The sequence below is a fragment of the Pongo pygmaeus genome, chromosome 20 (assembly GCF_028885625.2).
Source record: "Pongo pygmaeus isolate AG05252 chromosome 20, NHGRI_mPonPyg2-v2.0_pri, whole genome shotgun sequence".
Lineage (NCBI taxonomy): Eukaryota > Metazoa > Chordata > Mammalia > Primates > Hominidae > Pongo > Pongo pygmaeus.
Genome location: NC_072393.2, coordinates 49,564,977 through 49,583,396, shown reverse-complemented (window position 1 = coordinate 49,583,396; position 18,420 = coordinate 49,564,977). Strand labels below are relative to the sequence as shown.

At 50.5% G+C, this 18,420-nt stretch overlaps 2 protein-coding genes across 2 annotated transcripts; one reads left to right on the top strand and one right to left on the bottom strand.

Annotated features, from left to right (window-relative positions):
- Positions 1–4,851: 4,851 nt before the first annotated feature.
- On the bottom strand, positions 4,852–18,365 carry SRRM5 (serine/arginine repetitive matrix 5). Its single transcript, XM_054463468.2, has 2 exons — positions 18,264–18,365; positions 4,852–7,618 (listed from the first exon to the last, which is right to left on the bottom strand). Exon 2 carries the CDS (start codon positions 7,535–7,537, stop codon positions 5,081–5,083), a length of 2,457 nt encoding a protein of 818 aa, XP_054319443.2. The 5' UTR covers positions 7,538–7,618; positions 18,264–18,365; the 3' UTR covers positions 4,852–5,080.
- On the top strand, positions 4,922–12,156 carry ZNF428 (zinc finger protein 428). Its single transcript, XM_054463470.2, has 2 exons — positions 4,922–5,121; positions 11,497–12,156. Exons 1-2 carry the CDS (start codon positions 5,046–5,048, stop codon positions 11,994–11,996), a joined length of 576 nt encoding a protein of 191 aa, XP_054319445.1. The 5' UTR covers positions 4,922–5,045; the 3' UTR covers positions 11,997–12,156.
- Positions 18,366–18,420: the final 55 nt, after the last annotated feature.

The following is an 18,420-nucleotide window of genomic DNA, read 5'->3' as shown; positions in this document are numbered from 1 at the left end:
TAGGCCTGGTGCATCCTGGGAAAGAGTGTCCCAGATCCTTGTCGAGACCGGTTCCTTTTATCCCACACCTGCCGCTGACCGTCCTGGAGGCTTGGAGCGCTTCCACATGGGGAGTCTGGGAAGGTGGTCGCTATAGGCCTAAGGCATCCTGGGAAGAACTGCCACAAGGAATTGTGGGAACTGGCCCTTATTGTCCCGTAGTGGAAGGTTTTGCCCTGGTCTCTTTGCTCGAGCATTGGAACGAGTGCCTATTGTGTTCACGCGGGGCATCTTGGGAATTGGCTGCTATAGGCCCAGGGCATTGTGGGGTCTCCAGCACTGTGTTTGCCTTTCAGTTTGGCTGCCATAGGCGTGGTAGGAGTGGGACTTGTGAACCAAGGGATGGCCCTACCTGACTTCTGGAATACTCTGGAAGGGGCCTTGTGTGACGTGGGCTTGGAAAAGTGTAGGCTGATGGGCATTGTCTCCTGGTAACTTCATGGAACGTCTTGATTGCCCCAGGTGTATGGTTGCCATATAAAATATACAATGTCTAGTTAAATTTGAATTTCAGATAAACAATTATATCCAAAAGATACAACCTTTTAGACAAGTATGTCCCAAATATCACATGGAACATAGCTATATTAAGTAATTCTTTGGACTAGTTGCAGTGGCTTATGCCTGTGATACCAATACTTTGGGAGGCTGAGGCAGGAGGATCGCTTGAGACCAGGAGTTCAAGACCAGCCTGGGCAACATAGTGAGACCCCCATCTCAACAACAAAAAAATAATGTAAAAATTAAGCCTGGCGTGGTGGCGCACACCTGTAGTCCCAGCTACTCTGCTAGGGGCGAGTAGGGTACCTTGAGCACAGGAGTTTGAGGTTACAGTGAGCTAACCTCCCAACCTGGTTATGGGGAGTACATGAGTTAAGGCCTGGAAGCCCCTTTCCTACAGATCACCCTACTGCACTCCAGCCTGGGCAACTGAGCGAGACCCTGTCTCTTAAAAAATATCAATAAGTAGGCTGGGCGCGGTGGCTCACGCCTGTAATCCCAGCACTTTGGGAGGCCGAGGCGGGTGGATCACGAGGTCAGGAGATCGAGATCATCCTGGCTAACACGGTGAAACCCCATCTCTACTAAAAATACAAAAAATAGCCGGGCGTGGTGGCAGGCGCCTGTAGTCCCAGCTACTCGGAAAGCTGAGGCAGGAGAATGGCGTGAACCCAGGAGGCGGAGCTTGCAGTGAGCTGAGATCGTGCTACTGCACTCCAGCCTGGGTGACAGAGCAAGACTCCGTCTCAAAAAAAAAAAAAAAAAAAAAAAGCCGGGCATGGTGGCATGCGCCTGTAGTCCCACCTACATGGGAGGCTGGGGCAGGATAATCGTTTGAACCGAGGAGGCAGAGGTTGCAGTGAGCCGCGATTGCGCCACTGCACTCCAACCTGGGCGACAGAATGAGACTCCGTCTCAAAAAAGAAAATTAAATAAATAAATAAATAAGGGCCAGGTGTGGTAGCTCATGCCTGTAGTCCCAGCACTTTGGGAGGTGGGAAGCCAAGGCAGGAGGATTGTTTGAGGCCAGGAATTTGACACCAGCCTTGGCAACATAGTGAGACACCATCTCCGCAAAAAAAAAAAAAAAAAAAAAAAAATTAATTGGATGTCTTCTGTTTTTATTTGCTATATCCGGCAATCTTATCTTGGTATAAAGTAGCATTCCCAAATTAGATGGGGCCCTGTAGGCAATAGGGTATCATTAGAATTCTCCTCTGCCAATTATGAAGTCTGTCTTTAAAAGCCAAGATTTAGGTGCTTTCTTTAGGAAGTTGCCCTGCCAATGATGCCAATGCTCCTTTGCCCCAGCCAGCTCCAGGTTTCAATCTGAAGCTTTTCTCTTTAGTCCCCAGCATTAAACTTGACATCCAGGCTTTGAAGGGACCATGTATTTTCCACCATTGTATCCCCAGTGCATGGGCCTTGGCATGTAAGAGATATAGCTGAGGCTGCACCAAATGGCCCTGCTTGGTTCTCTACTGTCAGGGAGTACAGTGGAAGACAATAGTGGTGTGTGTGTGTGGTGGGGTTGGTGGGGGGCGGGGGGGTGTCCGTTGGTGAAGAGGGAGAGAGAGAAGTCACAGAAGGCTTCCTGGCAGAGGCAGTATTTCAGCGGGCAAGAAGTATAGAGGTTCTTATGTTTGTGGTGGGCTTTGAAGAGTGAAAAGGAGTTCTCCAGGCCAAAAAGGGGGAAGGAGGGCCGGGCGTGGTGGCTCTCGCCTGTAATCCCAGCACTCTGGGAGGCCAAGGTGAGTGGATCACCTGAGGTCAGGAGTTTGAGACCAGCCTGGCCGACATAACGAAACCCTGTCTCTACTAAAAATACCAAAAAATTAGCCGGGCATGGTGGTGGTGGCTGCCTGTAATCCCATCTACTAGGGAGGCTGAGGCAGGGTAGAGGTTGCAGTGAGCCGAGATCGCGCCACTGTACTCCAGCCTGGGCAACAAAGTGAGACTCCGTCTCAAAAAAAAAAAAAAAAAAAAAAAGGAGGAGGAGGACATTCTTGACAGCAACAGCGGGTGTACTAAGACCTACAGACCTGAAAAGGCCTTGTGTGCACACGGAGAGGTGAGAGGTCTGGAACATCTGGAGTTTATAGAGGGTCGGGGGAGTAGTAATGGCCACTCTTGATGGAATGCCAGCCACACACCAGCAATTTCTATCAGTGAGCCTACTGAATCTGCAGAAAAACCTTTTGAGCTGAGAAATCATTTTATGACAGGTCTGGCTTCCAATCCTAGTTCATCCACTTACCAGATGGTGACCTTGGGCTACTCACTTACCACCTCTGTGTCTGTTTCCTCGTCTGTACAAAGGAGATAATTCCCAGCCTAGTTATGGGGAGTACGTGAGTTAAGGCCTGGAAGCCCGTTTCTTACAGAGAAGGAAACAGGCTACAGAAGTTAAGTTCCTTGCTTGGTGCTACACAGCTAGAGTGTGGCAAACCTAGACACTATCTTGCCAATTGATATAGAACTAAGGCTGATAGTCACAAACTAGTACAGCCATACCAATTGTTTAAATATTAAAATACTTCCAGATGGGTTGGTGTATCACTGCTACACAAGTACTCCCTGTCCCTAACTGCCACTTTGGACCCTCCCTGTGGTATTATATATATAAATATATTGGTTTTCATCACAGTTCCTGGCTGGTAACTCCTATAGCCTTTGTTACAGTCTCTTGTTATAATGTTGTGTACCTTAGGCCTGGGGCAGGTCTGAAGAAACAGAATCTCTCTGACCTCCTCCTGCCCTCCATTTCCTGCCCCAGGGCAAGACTGTAATCTTCCCCACCTTCTTGATTGTTGGTCTTAAGACACTTTTCAGCGAAGTCCATGGCCAATGCTGCTGTCTTAAAGCCTCCGTAAAAACCCAAGAGGACTGGGTTTGGAGAGCTTCCGCATAGCTAACCACATGAGGGTTCCTGTAGGGTGGCACCCCAGGGAGGGCGTGAAGCTCCCTGCCCCTTCCCTTATACCTTGCCCTACACGTCTCTTCATCTTTGTTCTTGGCAATATCCTCTATAATAAACCAGTAAATCTAAGTAAGCATTTCCTTGAGTTCTGTGAGCAGCTCCAGCAAATTTTTTTTTTTTTTTTTTTTCTGTAAGATGGGTCATCCAGGCTTGAATGCAGTGGCAAGGTCATGGCTCACTGCAGCCTTGACCTTCCAGGCTCAAGTTATCCTCCCGTCTCAGCCTCTCAGGTAACTGGGACTATAAGCACATGCCACCACACCAGCTAACTTTTGTAATTTTTTTTTTTGTAGAGACAAGTTTGCCATGTTGCCTAGTCTGGTTTCAAACTCCTGAGCTCAGGTGATCTGCCCACCTCGGCCTCCCAAAGTGCTGGGATTACAGGCATGGGCCACCCTGCCTGGCCTTATTTTTATTTTTTTAAAGAAGTTGGGTGTGGTGGCTCATGCCTGTAATCCCAGCACTTTGGAGGGCTGAAGTGGGCGGATTGCTTGAGCTCTGGGCAACATGGTGAAACCCTGTCTCTACCAAAAATACAAAAATTAGCTGGGTGTGGGGACAGCGTTGGAATGGAATCGGAGGGGACACCTAGCTGTTGTCTGCTGTGTAGTGTGTGGGGAAAAAGCCCCACACATTTGGTCACAGAATTCTGTGTTGATGATTGTTGTGGTAGTGTGAGAGTAGAGGAAAAACACAGTTTGAGGGTTTTTTTCCCCATAACACTTCCCCAACCCCAGACCTCCCCATGGTCCAGCAACTAAAGGGTTAATGCCTGGCATCCATCCCTGCTCCACTCTCAGTTCTGATTGGTGCCCACACCAGTCCCCACTGTTGAATATGTGGAGTGTCACCTCTCCCTACCCCACTGAATAAGAACCAGAAGGCAGCCTTGTTGCCCACATGCGGAAATCAAGACCTAGAGAGGGAGACGGGTGTGGTGGCTCATGCCTATAACCCCAGCACTTTGCGAGGTTGAGGCATGTGGATCACCTGAGGTCAGGAGTTCGAGCCCAGCCTGTCCAACATGGTGAAACCCCATCTCTACTAAAAATACAAAATTAGCCGGGCATGAGGACGCACACTTGTAGTTCCAGCTACTCGGAAAGCTGAGGTAGGAGAATTGCTTGAGCCTGGGAGGTGGAGGTTGCAGTGAGCTGAGATCGCACCACTGCACTCCAGCCTGGGCAACAGAGCAAGACTCTGTCTCAAAAAAAAAAAAAAAAGACCTAGAAAGGGGCAGGGTTTGCAGTCAAGGCCCTGTAGACAGTCAGGGACAGAGCTGGGGTCCTCTGTGTCCCACCCCAGCAATGAGCACACAGTTGGGCTTGGGGTGGGGATGGGTGCTATGTAACAATTTATTGAATCATCACAGGTCTTTCCTTTCCCCCTATCCAGCATCCCTCTCTACCTGCCAACATCCTGTATTAGAGAACTTGTGGCCAGAGGTGTGGCTGTGGAGAGCTGGCCGGGGAGGGACGCTGCTCAGCTGCTGCTCTGCTCCTGTCTCCTGTCCCCTCCCCCGGCCATGACAGAGACCCGTGAGCCAGCTGAGACTGGGGGCTACGCCAGCTTGGAAGAAGACGATGAAGACCTTTCCCCAGGTAAGGTGGCCTTAGAGATGGTGGCGTTGGCTTGACTGTCATCCTGGCTTAGGGTTTGGCCTCCACTGGGAAATGTTGATGGGGAGTGGCTGCTTGTCTTGCTAGGGGTTCTATTCTGACTGAGACTCCTTGTCCTGGTAGGGGATCTCTTCCAGTCGGGACTTCTGGGGACTGTAGATTGACTGGGGTCGCTCTCCTTGCTAGAGGTTCTAGATTGGCTATGATTTCCTTCCTTGCTGGGGGTTCTAGATCGGCTGTGAGCTTTCTCCTTGCTGGAGGCTCTAGGTCGACTGTAACCACTCTGCTTATTGGGGCTTCTAGATCGGCTGTGATCTCTCTCCTCGCTGGAGCTTCTAGATTGTCTGCGCTCTCTCTCCTTGCTGGGGCTTCTCCATCGTCTGCAATCTCTCTCTTTGCTGGGGCTTCTGGATTGTCTGTGCTCTCTCTCCTCGCTGGGGCTTCTAGATTGGCTGCGATCTCTCTCCTTGTTGGGGCTTCCAAGTTGGCTGTGATCTTTCTCCTTGCTGGGGCTTCTAGATTGTCTGTGATCTGTCTCTTTGCTGGAGCTTCTAGATTGTCTGCGCTGTCTCTCCTTCCTGAGGCCTCTCGATTGTCTGTGATCTCTCTCTTTGCTGGGGCTTCCAAGTCGGCTGTGATCTCTTTCCTTGCTGGGGCTTCTAGATCGGCTGTGATCTCTCTCTTTGCTGGGGCTTCCAAGTCGGCTGTGATCTCTTTCCTTGCTGGGGCTTCTAGATCGGCTGCGATCTCTCTCTTTGCTGGGGCTTCCAAGTCGGCTGTGATCTCTCTCCTTGTTGGGACTTCTAGATCGGCTGCGATCTCTCTCCTTGTTGGGACTTCTAGATCGGCTGCGATCTCTCTCTTTGCTGGGGCTTCCAAGTCGGCTGTGATCTCTCTCCTTGTTGGGACTTCTAGATCGGCTGCGATCTCTCTCCTTGTTGGGACTTCTAGATTGGCTGCGATCTCTCTCCTTGTTGGGACTTCTAGATCGGCTGCGATCTCTCTCCTTGCTGGGACTTCTAGATCGGCTGCGATCTCTCTCCTTGTTGGGACTTCTAGATCGGCTGCGATCTCTCTCCTTGTTGGGACTTCTAGATCGGCTGCGATCTCTCTCCTTGTTGGGACTTCTAGATCGGCTGCGATCTCTCTGCTTGTTGGGGCTTCCAGATTGACTGCGACCACTCTCCTTCCTGGAGCTGCTGCTAGATCCTCTGCGATCTCTCTCTTTGCTGGAACTTCTAGAGTGGCTATGACTTCTTTCCTTGCTGGGGTTTCTAGACCAGTTGTGACTTCTTCCTCTTCTGGGGGTTCTAGATTGGTTTTGACTTTTCCCCTTGCTGTGGCTTCTAGACTGGCTGTGTCTTCCCATCTGGCTCAGAATTCCCTTCCGGGTGCGACTTCTCGCCCTGCTATGGTTTCTCTTCCAACTGTGACTTCTTACCCTGCTGTGCGTCCTCTTCTGACTGCCACTTCTTGACCTTCTGGGGCTTCTGGACTGGCTGTGACTTTGCGGCCTGCTGCGGGTGCTGGCCTGGTTGTAACTCTTGACCCTGCTGGACATTTCAGTGGGGCTGTAACTCTTTTCCCTACTGGGGATGATCATCTGACCGTAGCTCTTCACCTTCCTGGATGACGATGGAGATGGGTTGTCACTCTTCTCCTTGGAGGGAATTCCAGTCGGGGTTTGACACTTGGCTCTACTGGGAGTTACAGCCAGCTCGGAACTCCTCCCTACACCTGAGCCTCCTGGTGGGCGGTAACTCTTCTTGCTCATATTTCTAGGCTGGCTGTCACTCCTTTCCCTGTTGCTGGTTCTAGGCCGGCCGTAACTCTTTCCCCGGCTCCGTTTTTGCTGTGAAGTGGGAGTTCTCACCCTGCTGGCCATGCCTGGTCTGGCACCATGAGTTCTTATCCTGCCAGGAGTGCTGGCCCTGCTGGGTGACCTCTTGGAGCTGCGGCTTCCCCTTCTGCCAGGTGTCCTACCCCGGCTGTGTGTGCCCCTCCGCTGGTGGCATCTCACGCCGCTGGCCTTGCTGGCTTTGCTGGCTTTGCTGGTCCTGGTGTCGGTGCTCACCCTGCTGGGTGTTCTTGCTTTGCTGCGGACTCGGGACCTGCTGCTGGGCCGGTTAGAAGGGGCTCTTTTTGTACTGGTCGATTTGGTGGAATTGGAACTGCTTGGGCTCATGACTGAGTTGCGGGTTGTCGCTGGTTTGGTGGGCACTAAGGATCTGTTGGGCGTTGCTGATTTGGTCAACTTCAAGGAGGCAGGAGGCTTGGGATCCGCAGTGGGCATGGAGGATCCACTGGGTGCCGGGGACATACTGGGCTTTGAAGATCTCTTAGGTGAAGACATGGTGGGCGCAAAAGGGCTTGTGGTCCTGGAAGTCACAGTAGACATGAAACACCTGGTAGCCGTGGACGATGACCTGATTGCCTGTCACAGGCCAACTGTGTGAAGTCATAGTGGGCATTGAAGACTCTGGAGGGTGAGTGGTATGAAGTCAGAGGTGGGAAGAGAGAGGGCAGGGGTCCCAGCCTGAGGCTGGAGATATTTCCTCTGGTTTGCAGCCATTCAGCAGATGTCTTCTGAGGCTGACTCATGCCCAGCATTGCTGGGGACACAGAGATGGGGCAGACCCAGGCCCTGCCTTCAAGGAGCCCATAATCAAGGGGTGGGGAGGGGGGTCACTGCCCAGAGTGGTCAGGGTGTGATGGAGAGCGGTGCAGGGGCCGGGGAGCCCATATGAGAGAGACACTGACTGCCTGGGGAGTCAGCGAGGACTTCACAGAGGAGGTGACATGAGCTTGGCTTTAAAAAGGAGCAGGAGTTTTGCCAGTAGAGAAAGAAAGCGTCAGGCTGGGTGCGGTGGCTCACACCTGTAATCCCAGCACTTTGGGAGGCTGAGGCAGGCAGATCACCTGAGGTCAGGGGTTCAAGACCAGCCTAACCAACATGGTGAAACCCCATCTCTACCAAAAATATAAAAATTAGCCAGGTGTGGTGGCACACGCTTGTAATCCAAGCTACTTGGGAGGCTGAGGTGGGAGGATCGCTTGAACCTTGGAGGCGGAGGTTGCAGCGAGCCAAGATCACGCCATTGCATGCCAGCCAGGGTGACAGTGAGACTGTCTCGGAAAAAAAAAAAAAAAATGAACGGGTCACTCAGGTGGGCGAGGAGCAGAGGCTAAGGCTTTGGGGAGGGAGATCAGGGTCTTGGGACCGCTATCATCTACTCACCCACACGTCCTCTGCTGCAGACCTGCCCTTGAGGAGTTCCCAGTCAGATAAGGGAGATACCCTGGGGGGCAGCTGACTGCAGTCAGCTTCTAGGACAGTAACAGGAGGAGGTGCTGAGGCAGGGGAAGCCGGAGAGAGACCTGGCTGGGAGCCTGGGGCTGCAGGGTGGTGGCTTCACAGAGGACAGAGTTTGTGCTGGATCTTGAAGGATGAGTAGGGGGTCACCAGGTGGATAGAGTGGGGAACAGCCCACGCCAAGACCCCAGGAAACGATTGTTAAATGGCAGGAACTAGTAGGAGAGAGCTGCAGGGACGCATGTTCAGAAGGAAACAGTTATAACCCATTCTGGGCTGGTGATGCTGGGGACCCAGCAGGAGGGTGGTAGAAGAAGTGACGGCTGCCTGGGATGAGGAGGTCTGGGATGGCCTCACCAAAGAGGAAGGCCTCCCACTGGGTCCTAAAGGATGGTGGGAAAAACTAGGGCAGGACATTCCTACCAGAGGGAGGAACAGTGTGTGTGAAGCCTCAGAAAAGGTTTGTCAAATTCCATGCAGAGATATCCATGCCATAAATATGTCATAAGTACTTTCTTTGCACAAAGGAAGTGTTCTAGATGCTGGGGCCACAGCAGTGAACCAAAGTCCCTGCTCTCGGGGATAGGCAGTAAACAAACACACAAGTAAATGTTGAATGCAGTGAGTCAGAAGATGGAGAAAAATGAGCCGGGCACGGTGGCTCATACCTATAATCCCAGCACTTTGGGAGGCTGAGATGGGTGGATCACCTGAGGTCAGGAGTTTGAGACCAGCCTGGCCAACAAGGTGAAACCCCGTCTCTACTGAAAATACAAAAATTACCTGGGCATGCTGGTGCGCGCCTGTAATTCCAGTTACTTGAGAGGCTGAGGCAGAAGAATTGCCTGAACCCAGGAGGCGGAGTTTCCAGTAAGCTGAGATCACACCACTGCACTCCAGCCTGGATGACAGAGTGAGACTCTATCTCAAAAGAAGATGGAGAAAAATCAAGCAGAGTAAGGGGCGTAGGGAGTGCTGGGGAGTGGCCAGGGCGTCACTGAGAAGGTGACACTTGAGAAGAGACATGGAATGGAGAGTGACATCGGCAGAAAGGGTGGCAAAGACCCTGAGGCAGGTATGGGCCTGGGGTGTTGGAAGGTGAGGAGCCTGGTATGAAGAGCCTGTGGCCACTGTGATGACAGGAGCAAGGGCGGAGCACAGGGTGCAGTAGCAGGATCCTCTGGGTTCTGGGAGAAACTGAGGAATGGGGCTGGGATGGATACAAGGTGAGGCTTTTGGCAGGCTCCTGCCACCGAGGCCGAAGAAGCTGGTACTTCTCACACTGTGGTCACAGGGACCCTATCCCCAACCATTACTCTGTGTGTGTGCCCCCATAATGGCAGCTGATGTCGCCCTTTTCCGTATATCAACTTTAAAATTTTTCCCCTTTTCTTTTTCTTTTTCTTTTTTTTTTGGAAATGAAGTCTTGCTTTGTCATCCAGGCTGGAGTGCAGTGGCTCGATATTGGCTCATTGCAACCTCCGCCTCCTGGGTTCAAGCAATTCTTCTGCTTCAGCGTCCTGAATAGCTGGGACTATAGGCACCCACCACCTCACGCTTGGCTAATTTTTGTATTTTTAGTAGAGATGGGGTTTCACCATGTTGCCCAGGGTGGGTCATGAACTCCTGAGTTCAGGCAATCTGCCCACCTCAGCCTCCCAAAGTGCTAGATTACAGGCCTTTTTCTTTAAACCTAAACTTGTCCTAGGCATGTCCTTGATAACTGTGAAATCACAGTAATACATCTTACCTATAAATAAATATTTTAATTCACCTAACTATATATATATATATATATCTCCATGGCCACAGATATAAAAGTACATCTGTGTGTATGCATGTGTTTTAATTTGCACAAATACCTTTTCAAATGGTTGTCTCCCTAAAGTGATCCAGTGTCAGCCATGGCCCAGGTTCAGTTTTTCCTGCCAGAGCTGTGTAACCACAGGGGAGTGAGTCGTCTAGCCTCCCTGTGCCTCAGTTTCCACATCCATCAACTGGGTTTAGTAATAGTACCACCCTCAAAGGGTTGTTGAGGATTTAGTGAGTTAATGTGTAAGAACAGGGCTCCTACAATAGTAAGGATGCTGTTGTTACTGGTGGGTTTTTACTACTCCTGCTTTGTCCTTCCTAAATGCCTCCCACCCCACCTCCCCATGGAGTTTTTGTTTTCTTTTGCAATCAATCGATGCAAAAAAAAAAAAAAAAAAGTTTTTTTTTCTCCAAGACAGAGTCTTGCTTTGTCACCCAGGCTGGAGTGCAGTGGTGCGATCTCGGCTCACTGCAACCTCTGCCTCCTGGGTTGAAGCAGTTCTCCTGCCTCAGCCTCCTGAGTAGCTGGGATTACAGGCGCCCACCACCATATCCAGCTAATTTTTGTATTTTTAGTAGAGACGAGGTTTCACCATGTTGGCCAGGCTTGTCTTGAACTCCTGACCTCATGATCTGCCCGCCTTGGCCTCCCAAAGTGCTGGGATTACAGGAGTAACCCACCGCGCCTGGCCAAAAAAATTCTTTTTAAGTGGTGAGGTCTCAGTCTGTCACCCAGGCTGGAAGGGAGTGGCGCAATCATGGCTCAAATGCAGCCTGGAAATCCTCGGCTCAAGTGATCCTCCCGCCTCAGCCTCCCGAGAAGCTGGTACTACAGGTAATGCATCACCAGGCCTGGCTAATTTTTAAATTTTTTATAGAGACAGAGTCTTGCTGTATTGCCCAGGCTGGTCTCAAACTTCTGGGCTCAAGTGATCTTCCCACCTTGGCCACCCAAACGTGCTGGGATTACAGGCATGAGCCACTGTGCCCAGTCCTGTCCCATGCAGTTCTTGGAAGACATTCATTTGCTTGACACAAAGATACAGGGAATCTACTGGGTGCCAGCCTTGTTCTGTGCCATGGGGACTCATCTGTGGGGAAGGGAAGGGTAGTGCCTAGGCTACCCTCGTCATACTATGGCAAGTCTGAATGTGGGGATTCAGGGAGGGGACAGCTGGGCCTAGCCCTCTTTCCTCTGATGCCACTGTCTCCCCCTATCTGTCCCCCTTCAGGCCCCGAGCATTCCTCTGATTCAGAATACACTCTCTCAGAGCCGGACTCCGAAGAGGAAGAAGATGAGGAGGAGGAGGAAGAGGAGACCACTGACGATCCCGAATATGATCCTGGCTACAAGGTGAAGCAGCGCCTTGGCGGGGGCCGTGGTGGCCCATCCCGCCGGGCCCCCCGTGCAGCCCAGCCCCCGGGCCCCCTGGCCCAGCCTTGCCAGCTCTGTGGCCGCTCACCCCTTGGGGAGGCCCCACCGGGAACCCCACCCTGCCGGCTCTGCTGCCCTGCTACAGCCCCCCAGGAAGCACCAGCCCCTGAAGGCAGGGCCCTCGGGGAGGAAGAGGAGGAACCACCTCGGGCTGGGGAGGGCCGACCAGCTGGGCGGGAGGAGGAGGAGGAAGACGAGGAGGAGGGAACCTACCACTGTACGGAATGCGAGGATTCCTTCGACAACCTGGGGGAGCTGCACGGGCACTTCATGCTGCATGCCCGGGGTGAGGTGTAGGCAGAGCCCCCATACAGGGAGCTTGGCAGAAGGGGTGGGGTGGGAGGAGGGGGCTGAGGAAATTGGGGTTGTGACAGTGGTCATGGGGGATGGGGTACTGCCGGTCTGTGTTGTCTTAGAAGTAGATGTGTGATGGCCAGAATAAAAGCCAAAATCTGTATCTGTGTGTTGGTTCAGTGTGTGTGTGTGTGTGTGTGTGTGTGTGTATTCGCCCTGTGTGTATGTGTGTGTGTGTGTGTATTCCCCGTGTGTATGTGTGTGTGTGTGTATTCCCCGTGTGTGTGTGTGTGTATTCCCCCTGGGCTCCTTCTTGGGGAACCTTGGGATCTTTTGGGAAAGATAACATTTACTACGTGCTTGTATTCGATGAGGTTTCCATGTATTTAGTCACAGACCCCATAATGTAAAGGCTCTAATAATAGAATTTTGTTTCTCACTCACAAAATAGTGCTGGGTGAGTCATTTGGGGACCCAGGCCATCTGTTAAGCCTGTTGTCTCCCCCATGGTCCAGACTGGGTGGCCATGGCCTGGGTCCTGCTGGCAGAAGAGGACAGGGTGCCTGGTGAGGTGCACATGTTGTCTTACAAGCCCTGGCCTGCCAGGGGCACACACTGCTTCCATTGACACGCCTTTGCTGAGAAATTAGATACGTGGTCGCAGCTAACTGCAAAAACAACCTGGGAGAAGCAGTCTAGCCAAGCGCCCAGAAAGCAGAAAACAGTTCATGGAGGACAGCTAGGGCTTTCTGCCACATCGCTTAGGAACTTCCACAAAGAGGACTTTAATTATAATCACAGCTACGCTTCCTCAGCGCTTCCTGGGTATCTGGTGCCAGTCCAAGGGCTTTATATATATTGACTCATAGAAATGGTGCATCTAGGAACTTACAAAAATAGAACCTTAATGATAATTACAGCTGCCATTTTCCCAGCACTTACAGAGTGCTGTACTTAATTTGCATGAGATTATCAGCTTCTTAGAATAACCCTGTGAGATAGGGATTGTGATCCATTAATTCATTTAACAAATATTTTTGAGTACCTGCTGTGTGCTAAGCATTGGGAACACAGCAGTGAATAAAATAAAATGGTTGTCCTCATGGAGCTTACATGGGAGTGGGTAGAGGCTGCTGGTGAAGACAGACATAAACAAGTAAGATACAGCATATGCCGGGTGCTGATAAATGCTGTGAGAACAATAAAGCACTGAAAGGAGGCCCGGCATGGTGGCTCACTCCTGAAATCCCAGCACTGAGGTAGGCGGATCGCTTGAGCCCAGGAGTTTGAGACCAGGCTGGGCAGCATGCCAAAACCCCATTTCTACAAAATACAAAAAATTAGCTGGGCTAACGATGGTGCACGGCTATAGTCCTAGTACTAGGGAGGCTTAGGTGGGAGGATTGCTGGAGCCTAAGAAGTGTCACTGCACTCCAGCCTGGGCAACAGTGAGACCCTGTCTCAAAACAAAACAAAAAACTGAAGGAAGGCCAGGTGCAGTGGCTCACACCTATTAATTCCAGCACTTTGGGAGGCTGAGGTCAGAAGATTTCTTGAGCCCAGGAGTTGAAGACCAGCCTGGGCAACACAGTGAGACCCCATCTACAAAAAATTAAATTAGCTGGGCTTGGTGGTGCATGCCTATGGTCCCAGCTATTCAGGAAGCTATTCAGGATCGCTTGAGCCTTGGAGGTTGAGGCTGGAGTGGCCTGTGATTGTGCCACTGTGCTCACTGCACTCTAACCTGGATGATGGCAAGAATTTGTTGCAACAAAAAAATTTAAAAAAGGACTGAGGGGAGAACTGTTCTGGAAGGAGGTTGCAATTTTAAAGAGTGTAGTCCTCCCTGAGAAGGTGACAGATCTGAAGCCGGGGGGAGCCATGTACAAAAATGGGAAAGAGCACTCCAGGCCGGAGAAGGCAGGAGCCTGCTTGGTGTGCCAAGGAGGCCAGAGCTGTAGGGATGAGGTCAAAGGGTAGCAAAGGACCAGCTCTTTACAGCCTTGCCAAAACTTGGGCTTGGGCTCTGAGATGGGAAGTACTAATTCGTAATTCACAGAAGCTTGGCGCCGAAGCTACTTTGAAAATAGAAGCCTAATTATAATAATATAGCTATCATTTACTGAGAATTTACTGGGCAACCAGCCCTGTTCTAAGGCGCTTTACATGTGTTAACTCATAGAAGGTTGGAAACTAAGAACCTTCAAGAATAGAACCTGAATTACCATAATGGCCATCATTAAGTCAGTGCTCACGGTGGACCAGGCCCTGGGCTCAGTGCTTTATGTGGACAGTCGCATCAGATCCTTACAAGTTAGGGACTGTTACTTGTTTACTCATTCACCCAACAATGATTTATTGAGCACCTATGAGATGGCAGGCACTGTTCTGGGAGTTGGAAATACAGCAGTGAACACGATGAACAAAAATCCCCTCCCTTTGTGGAGGTTATAATGGGGAAGACAGTAATCAAGTATTTAAGTAAAATATACAAATAGTGGCTGGGCACGGTGGCTCATGCTTGTAATCCCAGCACTTTGGGAGGCCGAGGCGGGCGGATCACGAGGTCAAGAGATTGAGACCACAGTGAAACCCCGTCTCTACTAAAAATATAAAAAATTAGCCAGGCGTGGTGGCAGGCACCTGTAGTCCCAGCTGCTCGGAGAGGCTGAGGCAGGAGAATGGCATGAACCCGGGAGGCAGAGCTTGCAGTGAGCTGAGATTGCGCCACTGCACTCCAGCCTGGGCGACAGAGCGAGACTCTGTCTCAAAAAAAAAAAAAAAAAAATACAAATTTTCTGTAATGTTAGATAGTCATAAGTGCTATGGAGAAAAAGGAACAGGGTGGGAAGCTTGTGTGTGTGAAGGTTGCAGTTTTAAGTAGGGTGGTCAAGGAAGGCTTCACTGAGATGACATCAGAGCAGAGACCTAGAGAAGGGGCAGGAGTGAGCCTTGTGGCTGTCTGTGGGAACAATAAGTGCAATGGCCTGAGGTGGGAGTCCACTTGGGGTGCTTGGGAAGAGAACACAGGGCCACGAGGCTTGAACTGAGGAAGACAGGTAGGAGGTGAGGTCAGAAAGTAGCAGAGAACCAGGCCGTAGGAGCCATATACTGACTTTGGCATTGTCTCCAAGTCTGAGTCCTCATAGTAATCTGAGTGCTCATAATAATCCTTAGAGGCTACTTTTATGACCATTTTATAACTGACAACAGGCCAGGCATGGTTGCTCATGCCTGTAATCTCAGCACCTTGGGAGGCCAAGGCAGGTGGATTGCCTGAGGTCGGGAGTCCGAGACCAGCCTGGCCAACATAGTGAAACACCATCTCTACTAAAAATACAAAAACTTAGCTGAGTGTGGTGGCGCGTGCCTGTTGTCCCAGCTACTTGGGAGGCTGAGGCAGGAGAATTGCTTGTACCTGGGAGGCGGAGGTTGCAGTGAGCCCAGATTACACCACTGCACTCCAGCCTGGGCAATAGAGCAAGACTCCGTCTCAAAAACAAAACAAAACAAAACAACTGCTACAACAGAGGCACAGAGAGGTTGAGTTACCTGCCAGAGGTCGCACAGCCAGTAAGCAGCAGTGCCCTGGTTTGTACCCAGACAACTGGATGCACGTGCATCCACTCTTAACCACTAAGCCACACACCAGAAATCGCAGTCTAGTGCCCACAGCCACCATCTGACTTACAGGAGTGTATCTGGTCTCCACAGAGCTATTGAGTTTTTTTAAGTTACGTTGGTTACCAATGTTGAAAAATGGGTAATTTCACATTTAAAAAAATTGAAGTTTCTGGACTGTCTTGAAAATTGTGAGAACTATATTGCTGAACCCCCAATTCCCACGGGGACAGTAGTTTGTTGGTGCTGAGGAGGAGTCACTTTCTGTAGGGGAGGCATTCACTCTTATGTGCCCAGTCACCACTGCCTCACATCTGGACACCCCAACCCTGCCTGCTTGGCCCTGAAGAGCATCTGCTTTTTTTTTTAAAATGGGTTTTTTTTGTTGTTTTTTTTTGTGATGGAGTCTCACTCTGTCGCCCAGGCTGGAGTGTAGTGGCGCGATCTCAGCTCACTGCAGCCTCTGCATTCTGGGTTCAAGCGATTCTCGTGCCTCAGCCTTCTGAGTAGCTGGGACCACAGGTGCGGTACTGCCACCCCCGGCTAATTTTTGTATTTTTAGTAGAGATGCAGTTTCACCATGTTAGCCAGGCTGGTCTCGAACTCCTGACCTCAAATGATCCGCCCGCCTTGGCCTCCCAAAGTGCTGGGATTACAGGCGTGAGCCACCGTGCCTGGCCAGCATTTGCATTTTTGACACTTATTACAGGATTTCAGACCAAAGCATTTTTCAAAACCCACGTTTCTCATCCCAGAATCTCCAAACCTGACATTGATACACTCTGAACTGAGACTTTCCTAGCCACTATAGCTTAGCATCATAGAACCTCAGAATCATCAGCAGAAATTCCAGGCTCATTAAAACAACAGAGTCTTAGTCTGTTTGTGCAGCTGTAACAAAATACCTGAGACTGGGTAATTCATAAAGAACAAAGGTTAATTCCTCATAGTTCTGGAGACTGGGAAGTCCCAGCTCAGGGAACCAGCAGATTTGGTGTCTAATTAAGGGCTGCTCTCTGCTTCCAAGTTGGTGCCTTCTTGCTGCATCCTTACACAGTGGAAGGTGGCAGAAAGGGATGAACGCTGTGTCCACAGATGGTAGGAGAGATGGAAGGGGAGAAGGCCTAGCTACTTCCCTTGGGTCCTTTTCTAAGGGCACTTATCTTGTTCATGAGGGCAGAGCCCTTGTGACTTAACCATCTCCTAAAGGCCCCATGTCTGAATACTATCACATGGGGTCTTAGGTTCCCAACATATGAATATTAGGGGGACATATACATTCAACCATAGCACATGGATAAGTGTGATCATAGGTTTTATTTCCTGGAGCAGCACCCCATCCTGTCTTCTGCCATAAGACAGGACTTCTAAGGACAAATATAGAGAATTTCCATCCACTGGCAAATATTCCTAAGGATCACAAGAGGCGCTATAAATCAGGAGTTGGGTCATTCAGCCAGCACCCATTCAGGATATGGAGTCAGGCCAGGCATTCCCCAAAGAGGATTTAATACAGGGAATAGTTACACAGGTGTTAGAAGGCTGAAAGCCAGGCACGGTGGCTCACGCCTGTAATCCTAGCACTTTGGGAGATCGAGGTGGGCGGATTGTTTGAGCCCAGGAGTTCAAGACCAGCCTGAACAACATGGTGAAACCCCGTCTCTACAAAAAACTAGCTGTTCATAGTAGTGCACACCCATAGTCCCAGCTACAGGGAGGGAGGTGGAGGTGGGAGGATCATCTGAGCCTGAGGAGGTCAAGGCTGCAGTGAGCCGAGATCTTGCCACTGCACTCTATCCTGGGCTACACAGTGAGACTCTGTCTCAAGGGAAGCAAAAAAAAAAAAAAAAAAAAAATGAAGGCCAGGTGCAGTGGCTCACACCTATAATCCCAGCACTTTGGGAGGTCCAGGCGGGGGGATCACTGAAGGCCAGGAGTTTTGAGATCAGCCTGAGCAACATAATGAAACCCCATCTCTACTAAAAATACAAAAAATTAGCCAGTTATAGTGGTGCACACCTGTAATCCCAGCTACTCGGGAGGCTGGGGCTGGAAAATTGCCTGAACCCAGGAGGCGGAGGCTTCAGTGAGCTGAGATCGCACCACTGCACTCCAGCCTGGGAGACAGAGTGAGACTCAAAAAAGAAAAAAGAATTTAAGAGTGCACAGTTTAGTAACATGATAGCAGTGGTGGTGCAGGTCGGGCCGCAGGAGTCATGTTGACCCATTTTAAGTTTGAGATCTCCATTTGTTTATTCAAGTGGTTATATCTTATGTCTGGGGTTTGGGCTGCAGATGAAGATGTGGAAGTCATCAGTGAAGCTATTTAGAGAATCTGTGATGTCTGGAGAGAACAGGAAGCCCAGGGTGTACTTGGGCAGGCTGCTATCTTGGGAGAGCATGTGGGATTAGATACTTAGGTTTGGTTTAGGGGAGCCACTGTGGGGGTAGTGTGACAGTATCTGGGTTGGAAACTTCTGAGCGTTCACCAGGAGCCAGAGGAAATATTTGGCTCTTCATGAAGTTGGTATCTTGAAAAAAACTGATGGTCTACTAACTCCAACCAGTCTCCTCATAAGTCACCCCAGCAAAGAGATCCAGGGTAGCCCTGCCCCAAAACACACACACACACCCCCCCTACCTACCTACCTGGTAAAGGTGGTGGTTCCCAGGATGGAAATTTCTGCTTCCAGACTCAGAGTAGGTTGAATGTCTTATTAGACCAGGGGTTGGCAAACTTCTCCTGTAAAGGGCTAGATGGTAACTATTTTAAGTTCTGTAGGCCATAAAATCTCTGTTGCAACTA